The sequence below is a fragment of the Rutidosis leptorrhynchoides genome, chromosome 3, assembly GCF_046630445.1.
Source record: "Rutidosis leptorrhynchoides isolate AG116_Rl617_1_P2 chromosome 3, CSIRO_AGI_Rlap_v1, whole genome shotgun sequence".
Lineage (NCBI taxonomy): Eukaryota > Viridiplantae > Streptophyta > Magnoliopsida > Asterales > Asteraceae > Rutidosis > Rutidosis leptorrhynchoides.
In genome coordinates, this window is record NC_092335.1 from 436,664,222 (window position 1) to 436,676,230 (window position 12,009).

Sequence of the window (12,009 nt, forward strand, 5' to 3'; positions counted from 1 at the left end):
ACACGTTTAACTTTTGTCGTAATCGGAATATTATGACTACGAAATATTAATTATTATTTTAGAATAATAATTATTTAGGTTTTTGGATGCTTAATTATGCGTAGTAATTTACTTATGCTTATTAGTTAGTCTTGTGGAACTTTCTACCTTATTGGACTTTAGCCCACCCTACACTAGTTAGTGGACTATTTAATTAGCCCAATTAATAATAGCTAGTGACCCATTAATAAGTAAGACAAATGCCCATTTATTAGAGGGAACATGCTAGCATTTATGTCAAGTATTATCCTTAATGTTGTATGGGATCCTAGCATAAGCACCAACTTTAGACAACCATTAACCAAAAAGTAAACTTTTGTCCCCCTTGTCCCCTCCAATTCCAACGGCCATAAGGCCCTCCCACACCCTCATTTCACCTATAAATACAAGCCTCATTCCATCCATTTAACACTTGCTCTCATTTGCATTTCACACACACTTACTCTCTTATTTTCTTTCTAGTCTTTCTCACTCTAAAACTTGTAAGTTTTTTATTTTTCTTCTTCTTTTCTCTTATCATTTTCGTGATCATCATCATTCTTTAAAGGATCAAGCTTTTTAACTTTGATCTTGATTACATCTTGTAGATTCAAACATGGATTTGAATCCTTCAAGAACATGGAAGATTCAAGCTTTCTAGCTTTGAATCTTCACCTACTTTGTAGATCTAAATCTTTTTAGCTTAAATCTTGTTATTTGTTTATAAAGATTCAAACTTGTGTTTGTAATCTTCATGTAACTTAAAGATCCAAGCTTTATGCTTCAAGATCTTCAAGAACAACCAAGATGCAAGCTTTCTAGCTTAAATCTTCATATCTTTTTGTTGGATCTAAGTTTTCTAACTTATGATCTTGTTATTTTGTTATAAAGATCCAAACTTGTGCTTGTTATCTTCATGTAACTTAAAGTTCCAAGCTTTATGCTTCAAGATCTTCAAGAACACCAAAGGTTCAAGCTTTCTAGATTTGTAACCTTGTAACTTGTGTGAAAAGGATCCAAGCTCTCTAGCTTAGGGTTCCATCACTTCATTTGACTTAGATTATGTTCATACTTGTTTGATTGATGTAAAGTTTGTAGCTTTAGTTGTAAATGTAACTTGTAATTGTGTTAAGACTAAGGATATGATGTAACCTTGGTTCATCATCCATCTAAGACTCCTAAATGAGTTGTGTTCTTACTTGGTCTTAATATATTGTGTGTTGATGGTAGAATCTTGTTCAAGGTGATGCTAACCCATCAACGAGTTGTACACTTGAAGCTTCAATCATCAAGGATGAGAACCGTGATGAGCATCAAGCACCAAGAACCCTACCAGAGCACCTTACCTACCATTTTTCGTATCTTATCAGACCACCTGGGCTACTGGAAAGTTGATTTTCAGTTAGTTCGGTTCTAGTAGATTATTTTCCGTTTAGACCTCATCTTAATCCGAGTTACGGTTTAGGATTTATGGCCTTCCGAAAGTCACTACACCCTTGTAATGTTGTGCTGAAAATTCGGACCTACTCGCACTTAAACCTTCACCACGGTCAAACTAAGACGATTTTGAGTCTAGAAATTGGTCAGCAACTAGAGGACTCCCATACGGAGCCATGGCCACTGATTTTGTGTCTTTTCGATTTACGTAGAGGCCGTAGCAGCTGATCGAAGTCAGCCTATTGTTTCGACCTCTATACTTGTTAAACTTACTTAGCTTTTACGATGATGAATGATGATGATGATGACACTTAAACTATTTTTATGCACTATTAGAACTTATAAGGACAACTTACTGACCTAGTAACCTTTGATTTAGGTTGACGACCTTTCAGACCGACTTACTACTTGCACGCTTTCGTATCGACTTGTATTGCTTATTCACTGTGAGTTATAGCATCCCTTTTTACTACTTTTTACTATTTTTGGGACTGAGATTACATGCGTCTTTTCATGTTTTACTTATTTGACACTAGTACTTAAACTTTACATATGTGTGGGTTATATAACGGCATAAACTTTCCCCTTAGCACGATAACGTTTAACTATTAGTTTTTGAACCGGTAGACGCGAATCTTAGATATGGATCCATAGGGTTTGACATCCCCACTCGGGCTAATCGCGCTAGCATTTAACGGGTGTTTAATACTTCGAGGACATACGCACTCACTAGGTGTACTTTTAGGGGGTAGTATTTATATTTACGTTAAGTCTAGTTACCATGTGCCCACGGTTATACATATACTTTTCATACTGTTTTGAAACATTGAAATCTCGTGCTCAACCTTACATTACTGTTACAACTTAAACTATAGCTCACCAACATTATTATTGACGTTTTAAGCATGTTTTCTCAGGTGCTTATAGGTTTGTTGCTTCCGCTGTTAGACTTGCTGTCATGCTATTATAGACTTGCTGTTAAGGACCTGCTGTGTTAGATTTCCGCTGCATTACTTAGAGATGTCTCAATCATTGAACTTATATTTTGCATTCGCAACTTATGTTATTTTGAATAATGGTTTTGTAATGACTTTTGTGTCACGTTATCTTTTGTAAAACATTTGAAGTTATCTTTTCATGAATGCAAAACTGGTTTTCAAACAGCATATAGTGTTTGACCTTGTAATGATCCTGTTGTTGATGATCCGTACACGATGGTTTTGTACGAGGCGTCACACACAATCTCCTTGACATTCTCAAGGACTTTCACATCCGTTGGACCAAAAAGAACATATTTTCCAGATTCGGTAATTTGAGGTACCGAAACTAGATTCTTGGTCAATTTAGGAACAAGATAAACATCTTTCAAAGTAAAAGTATTATTATTAACATCAATAATAGCATTACCTTCCTTTTTAACCGGATGAGTTGAGTTGTCGGCAGTGATTACAACTCGATTTTGATTGTGATCTCTAACGTCATGAAGAAGAGTTCCATCACCGGTCACATGATGAGAGCAACCCGAATCAATAATTCATTGATTCTTCTTAACAACCGTATCAACGGTAAAACATTGCTCCCATTTGACTTCATCATCATCGTTGCTTGAACAAGCCACGTTTACTTTTGTGACTTTAGAACGACAATATTTCTTGATGTGACCAACCTTCCCGCACTTGTAACATGTGGAAGGTTTCTTTTCATAGTTACTTTTGTAACTAGTTTGCTCTTCTTCTTTTTCTTTGCTAGAAGAACCTTTCTTGAAGTTCTTCCCTTTTGAAAACATTACCGCATCATTTTCAAATCCTTTAGCCATTTGCTTGGCCAAAGCTTCTTGATTAGAGAGCAAATTCTCTAATTCTTCAACCGAAGGTTGAGTAGACCACCCCTGTATAGAGATTATGAACGGAACATACTCTTTCTTCAAACCACGAATTACATATCTTCGCAACCGAGATTCACTAATTTTCTCGTTTGTATCAATCTCTGAAATTTCAGAACAAAGAGTTTTCACCCGTAAGAAATATTCAGAAACTGACATACCTTCTTGTCTTGAGATTGCTATCTCGTTTTCCAAGAATTGCAACCGTGCTGTATTCTTCTTGGTAAAGAGTTTCTCAAGAGTATCCCAAACCTCCTTTGGCGAGTTAAGATCACGAACGTGTTCTATGAACTCTTTACTAATTGATGTCCTCAACGCAAAGAGAGCCTTCCCACACTTAATCTTCCATTTTCTTCGTGACTCGCCTTGCTCAAGAGTTTCTACGGAAATTATGGCATCGCTTCCGGCCACAAGTTCCCATAGATCTTGACTTTGAAGATAAGCCTCCATACACATCTTCCAATACTTGTAGTTGTTACCTACAAGTCTTTCTATGTCATTGATCATACCACCATTGTTACCATTTATGCCTTCCATTTTTGATAGCAAGATAACTAACTTTGAACTTTGAGTAATTGCACACAAGTTTAACTTAGGATCAAACTTTAACCAAGTTTAAAACCTGGCTCTGATACCATAAAACAATAAGTTTAAATTGCTGTAAATGTGAAGGTAAGGAAAACAATATGAAATAAGATAGATTGCAAAAGAGAATGTGTATTGATTGAGTTGAAATGATACACCTTACGTATGCTTAAATACAAAAATGTAAGCCTAATAAACCAAAGTAATAAATGATAGATGTTAACCAATTTTATGAGAAAATCATGCAAAAGATATTGAAGATAACATAGCCTACAATGTATTAAATGAATATGACAAACAAGAAAATCCGTAGTCAACTTTTGTAGGTGGGCAGTTGTTGGCTTTTAGTTTGCATCAATATTTTAACAGACTCTACCACATTTTTAGCATCTGGTCTGTGGGCACGGGCCGTGTACAGTGGCGGAACTAGGAATTTTTTTCCCGGGGGTAAAAAAAAATTAAAATCGTAGCAATTTTTTTGACAAAATATGGAGGTTTTGGGGTAAAAAATTGAGAATTTTTAGGCAAATTATGAAGGTTTTTGGCAAAAGTTGGAGAATTTTGGGCATAATTTGAAAGTTTTGGGGCAAAATATGTGGGTTTGTGGGCAAAATATGTGGGTTTGGGGGTTAAAAAAAAATCCAGCGAAGACAAAGTCGAAAAATCCAAAATTTTTACATAAATCATCATGTTGTATTTGTTTTGATTAGTAGAAATCTTCATTACCTGCATAAAAAACGCAAATGTGTAACATTCATGTTGGGCTAATCACATCTAAAAAGGTAACCACCTCTCCTCAAATGTCTGTCATACGAGTAATATAGTATTTTCTAACTCTTAAAAAGGTACAAACTTTCAATATATATATATATATATATATATATATATATATATATATATATATATATATATATATATATATATATATATATATATATATATATATATATATATATATATATATATATATATAATAAAAGAAGTATATTTTTTAAGACAAGGAACTTTATTTTATCTCATTTTGTTAAAACGAACTTTTTTTTATTTGCCTTGTTGATAGTTGTTAACTGTTACTATAATTCTCGGTGTTTTCACGATAACACCATTAAATAACCAACCTAACCTTGGAGTTTCCAAATGGACAGCTTTTAACTAAAGAAAAATCATACCAATTTTAGATATCCAGGTCATATGAAATATCATACATAACAGAGAGAAGCATTGTAGTTGTATTCGCTTTTTCTATATCTAAGCATAAGACCACCATTAAATGCGACAGTGACATTAAAGGTAAATGGTGTACTTTTTGGTGATGTGTCAAGGTCATAAAGTGAAGTAAAGTTAAATAAAGTGAAGTGTCAAATTTGAAGATTAAATTTGTGGTGGGTGATGTAATAAAATATTATTGGTAGTTGAGTATAAAATAAATAGATTAATAATATATAAAAAGTAGTGGTGAATTCTGATTGGTGGATATTCCTTTAACAAAAAAAAAAAAAAAAATTCTATCAAAACAATGTCTAACGCCCCATAAGCGTTTGGGGTGATGCCCCATTAAAGGCGTCGGGAGCGTTAAGACCCTACCACTTTGAAAGCCACCTCATCTGACCCAAAAAAACTCACGCCCCTTTAATGGTGGTCTAAACTCCATCGTCCAAACAGATAAACCATGACATAAAAACAATAAATAAACACAAATCAAGGGCTCTGCTTGATCTTTTTGGCTTGGCTAAAAAGAAGGAATCCTACTAATTATATTTGTAATTGTAATTATAATTATTATTTATTATTTATTTATTTATCATTATCAATAAAGGAAAAGGAAAACCTCAAAAAGTACCTTTGAAGTCCCATAGTTTTCACAAAACCCATTAAAAAGCAAGTGGTTTCTTTTCAAATGACAATAATGATATCTTGTTCATCATAAGTTGAAATTAGTCGAGTTCTGATACCGAAACATAAAAAAGGATTAGTTAATCACAACAGCATGACCGACAAAGTATATATTAAGCAAACACCATATGGTTCAGATATTGCAGCAATTTTATATACCTAAATATGTTCAGTGGAAGACCAAAAGGTTTAAGTGGATCATTGGTTTGTCTATATTCAGATAAAGAAAGTACCTTACAAGATTATTTACCTTATAGAACATATGCTTTTAATCCCATTCATTTCATGCCTACAATACAAGAAACACTCTTTTGTACGAACGAACGTAGCAAAACAGCAAATTTAACCAAATAATCTCTGTCAGCTAAAGCTATATACATCCTAATACTTCCACTTACTCATTGGTTACTGTAAAAGATCATAAACCCACGAGTGTCATCTTTAGCTTTTAGAATTATAAGCCAACAAGTGCAGTCTATAGTTATTTTTAGGTATTTCTGCTGTTGATTAACAATAAATTGAAAATACACTGAAGTACATAGTAGCCCGTTAGCTACTCGCCAACCCTTGCGAGTAATGGAGAGTTGAGTTAGAAAAATCAAGAAACAAACAAGTACATTGATATGCTAAAATAGAGTTATAAATTCAAGAATGGAAAAATACCGAAAACAAACTAAAACACAACTAGGCAAGTACAACTAGACAAGTGTACTTAATCATATAGTAGCATACAATGATAAAGTCCGGGGTCATCCACATGACAATATAATTGTAATTCAAGATTGAGCTAGAAAATAATTTCCATATCTACTAATTGCAACAACAAAAATGGTCGTTTCTAAATGAAATGGCGAGTAAATAACTTGGGGTGTTTCCGCTTAATGACCGGAGGTCAACAAAAGTAAACACAAATAAAGCAGTAAAGCTAGTACTTAACACAGATAATAGACCTTTTTCCCTCGGTATTGAATTCGTTTAGAATAAGACTCGATTAATTATTAACGTACGTGAACTACCTAGTCGGTTCACATGGAATTCCCAAGCGCAAATTAAACACCCAATCAAGATTACACGACACAAAATTCCCTGCAACCTAACACCTCCTGATTGTGACTAAACAATTTAACTAATCCAAAAACCTAATATGCGGTGATGTACGATCGCAAGACATCAACAATCACACCGAGTGATCCTCGTGTGTGATCCACCCTACCTAACTTTTCTATTGAACCTAATTCGTCTCCTTGAGTAATTGTAAACCACTATCTAAATTAATGGGTTGGTCTCCTTTTTTTTTTTTTTTTTTTTTTTTTTTTTACATTGGTCCCCTTATTAAACAAGTATAATGACCAATTAAGTCGGATATAATAAAGCTAAACGTAAGAATCGTTCTTTTATTCAAACTTTGAATAAGGAAAAATAATTAATCAACTCATGTTCACATCTAACGCTAAGGTTATTAGTCTAGATAAACACACAAAAATTCACACATAATCAACAAATAAAGTACGGAGTACAAAGAAATCATCACTTAAATTAACAAATAATTAAATCGATATTACCAATATTTGAATGATCAGTAAATATCCAAACTATGATTTAAAAGCTGAAAAAATCTCCCACACTTTAAATAATGTTGAGATGATGAATATGAGATTCAAGTCAAATGGTCCCTTTGAGTTCTTCGATGTTAGACCAAAAATTGTCTTTAGATTCAGCCGTTCTTCTCCTCCCTTCTGTTCGTGAGTAACCTCCCCAAAAAAAAACTAAAAATCGGTCCCAACATTAAGCAATAGTTGTACATCCCTTTTAAGTCAAAGCCCAGTAACAATTATTTAATCATTATTTTAAAAGGCCCATTTTCCGATTTACAGCTCGAGTTTCTATTCATTTTTCTTTACTTATCAGCGACGTTTTACTCAATTAACCATTAACTAGGGGTGTGCATGGTACAAAACTGGATCAAACAAGTTCGATTCGTTTCTCTCCCGAGTCTTAAGTAGTAAAAAGTCGGACCGATGATTGGACCATATATTTTCATTTCGGTTCAGTTCGATTGTTCGTGTTTTTTCGGGTTTGGTCTGGTTCGGTCCGAACCATAGAGGCAAAATGTGAAACGATGACCAGACCAAAATAGCTCAGATCGGTTTGGGATCCACTCGTTCCTCATTTTCGGTTCGGTTCTTCGATTTTTCCCGAACCTTGCACAAGGCTACCGTCAACTCGTTCAGAATCGCAGGAAATCTTCAAAACGAAATTTTTAAACCTTTGAATCATGAACACCTGAACTTATGAATCACTTCAATCGGAGCTTGCACACGTGAGATATGGTCGAAATGGTAGAAACACGCAAATTTTGCAAAATCACCAACTTTTAACGTAACATTACAATTCTTTCACAATATCAGCTGAAATCAATTTCATAACAAAATAAATATCAAAAGTCCATAAAATCGACTCAAATGTAATGTAAATGAGCTCGATATTGAGATAAAACATATACGAATTAGGCAACATCATATATGTTAAACTTTGGCCTCATGCATGGGCGAATGTATAGTATTACCAGTGGTAGCACGAGCTACCAGTAAAATTCGCAATCTACTGGAAAAGTTTTTGGATTTTTAACTAATGACACCATTGAATAGTGTAAATAAATTTTTAGTGACACCATTGAATAGTGTAAAATTTTCTGAGCTTTTAACTAGTGACACCAGTTACAATGATTCCTAGATCCGCTCAGTGCCCTCATGTAAGTGTTTGACTATTTGTAAAAGACCAAAATGCATCGTTGGTCCCTAAACTTTGTATTAAATAACATGTGTGACATTTTTCTTTTATTTTGACTCTGTTGACCTCAATTTATCCATTTGTTGCATGGTTGGCCTTGAGCCTAACTGGCGTCAAATAAGATCCGTTAAATCCTATCATACGCTTTGTACATGAGGGTAATCTCGTCAATTTACGTTTTTTATTCATCTCTAAATTAAAAAACTTTCATCCTTAACTTGCTTTCATTTTCTTTAAGACTCAATCCCTAATTTTTCCTCAAACTTAAAAATAACTTTTTTTACCGTTGGTCCCTCCATTATACATCAAAAATCTAACAGCGTCCCTTTTTTTTTTTTGCTAACAACATCCTTCCATTATCTGATTTAAGCATACCGAGTCCTTCCACTATTTGATCGGTTAAAAAGCCCTTTAACCCTTGACATGTGCATTGCATGTGAGGGTAAATTCATCTTTTTACTCATCATCTTCTTCGTTAACTTGTTCTTCCCCAAACTTACAAACACTAATTACAAATTCATCATTTACTTTCAAATTATTTACGTTCCCGGTTTTATATATTTTTAGATTTAGGTTTGGTGATTATTCGTTTGTACTGTCATTTACATTTTCAATGTGCTCACTCTTTTTCAATGTTATCGTCCAATTTGTAGGACGATTAGAGCGAGACCTTTCAATTTTTGTTGTTCGTATGTACCACCGGATCTTTACGATCTTTATATATATATATATATATATATATATATATATATATATATATATATATATATATATATATATATATATATATATATAGCGGTAGGATCAAGGGTGAAGTGACCAATCGGGGGGAAGCGGAGGGAAGCAAAAAGTTTTTTTTTTCTTTTCGTTTTCTGAAAAAATTTTGTTCACGAACATTGTAGATTGGATGAAAATATGAACATTTAATAAAGACACTTTGTGATAAATGTTTTTATTTTGGCAGAAAAACGCTCGAAGAATTAATATATAACAATTATCGTGTTTTTCGAGCATATGTTAAGGTTTTAGATATTAGGGTTTATAGGGGTTAGATATTAGGGTTTAGAAATTTAGGGTTTAGGGTTTCGATTTAGGATTTAGATTGAGTTTTTAATACGAACGGTTTAGAGTTTAGGGTTTATGGTTTAGGGTTTTGGGTTTAGGGAATAAACCCAAAACACTAAACCCTAAACCCTAAACCCTAAACTCTAAATCGAGCTAAATTTTAGTTCACAAAACATGAAAAAAAAACCGTTAACATTCTTCACGATCAATATTATCTTGAATGTTATTTTGGTCGATCGTTTTCCCGCCTAAATAATACTCCCTCCATCCCACTTCAAATGTCCACCTTTCTATTTTGGGACGTCCCATATCAAATGTCCACTTTGTATATTAACCAATGAGAAGAGGTTATTCTAGAGAGAGAAGATTTCTTATTGGTGGAGAATGAAGTTAGTGGGATTTCCTAAAACTGTGTGCAAAAAGTAAGTGGACACTTGTAATGGGACGGATGTAGTAACATTCATCACGAAGTGTCTTTTTTAAATGTCATATTTTTGTGTGATCTTGATATCCAAAAAAAAAATTCCAAAAAAACGAAAAAAAATTTGCTTCTCCCCGATTAGTTACTTCCCCATTGATCCTGCCTATATATATATATATATATATATATATATATATATATATATATATATATATATATATATATATATATATATATATATATATATATATATATATATATATATATATTTCGTCGTAAAAAAAATTACAACGAAAGAATTAAGAATGGCAACTAAGGCTGTGTTCCAGAGCTTAATTTTAGAGAGAAGTGAAAAGAAGTGGAAGGAAGTTAAATAAAATTAGTGTTCCCGAGTTTTACATTAAAAGAAATTGAAGAAAGTGAATGGATGGATTTAGCCTAATTCTCCCTTCAAACTTTCCTTTCAAATTGGAAAGATTCAACTTCATTCCCTTTCACCTCTCTTCACTTCATTTCTTTTCTTTCACAACAAAACTCTGGAACAGAGTCTAAAACTCAACATACCCATCTTATCATTTACTTTCAAATTACAAACATGCAAAATTACAGCATCAAATTGCATAAATTAAATCACACTTACTCCACATAAAAATCAAAACCATAAACCTTTTAACACCTGAATCGTTTCCTTCAAGTATTATGAAGCTCCGGTTAACTCTAGGGAAGATGAAGTGTCAGTTAACTGTGGTGAAAGATGAATTGAACATGGATGTTTCAGATCCGATGTCTAGTAGTTAAAACCAATTGAAAAAATTAAAGAAATATAGAGAACTAAAAAATCAAAGTAACTATTGATAATGATTTAAATATAAAGAACTAAAAAATCAAAGTAACTATCGAAAATGATTTAGGACAATGATTTAGTGTGATGACCCGGAAATTTCTGACCAAATTTAAACTTAATCTTTGTATGATTAAAATTTCGACACGATAAGCAAAGTCTGTAAAACTGAATCTCAAAATTTTTGAACTACTTTCATATATTTAAATACCTTTCGGTTGTTCTTGACGATTCGCGAACAATTATATGTATATAGATACATATATATATATATATACTATAACTTGAAAACGTAACAATGTATTAATTGTTTGATACCGTACATTAAACTTATTGGTTTAAATATTTATTTGAATATATATGATAAGTTGAAATATTAATTATATGAATAACTTGCGACGTATATTTAAAACGTGTTTATGAATGTTGAAAATATATATTAACTTGGTTATAAAACGATTTGTTATTATATATATATATATATATATATATATATATATATATATATATATATATATATATATATATATATATATATATATATATATATATATTAACAAATAGCGAGACAATGATTTATAGAAGTAAATGACCAAAACACTCGAAAGTTTAAGATACACTTTGAATGATATAGTTTGTTGATAATTTAAGACTATATTTTGACAAAGGTACGAGTCACAAAACGTAAATTGCGAGTTTTCTAAGCGTATGAAAATGCGTTCGAGAAATTAGAACCGGGACATAAGTCGAGTGACAACGTACGAGTCATCGGAACGAAAATTACAAGTCAACTATGCACATGAATTTAATATAATATATAATTAATTATTTAAATTATATATATTATATGTATTATATAATAATATGTCGACAAACAAGAAAACAAAAACATTTTGGGCTGGATCAGGCGGCCATGCGATCGCATGGAAAATATACTAAAAACTCATGCGATCGCATGGGCATCAGATTCCAAAAAGTTGCCTATAAAAGGCCAGTTTCTGCTCGAGTTTATTTACACATATATTACTCCATAAGTTATTTATTTATTTAAATTATTATTATTATTATTATTATTAT

The 12,009-nt window shown here is 32.5% G+C and overlaps 1 protein-coding gene across 1 annotated transcript; it reads right to left on the reverse strand.

Annotated features, from left to right (window-relative positions):
• Nucleotides 1–2,989: 2,989 nt before the first annotated feature.
• Nucleotides 2,990–3,874, reverse strand: LOC139901491 (uncharacterized). Its single transcript, XM_071884199.1, has one exon. The coding sequence runs from the start codon at nucleotides 3,872–3,874 to the stop codon at nucleotides 2,990–2,992; it is 885 nt and encodes a 294-aa protein (XP_071740300.1).
• Nucleotides 3,875–12,009: the final 8,135 nt, after the last annotated feature.

Coding starts and splice junctions, on each gene's coding strand:
- LOC139901491 (XM_071884199.1), bottom strand. CDS start 3,874: ATGGAAGGCATAAATGGTAACAATGGTGGTATGATCAATGACATAGAA.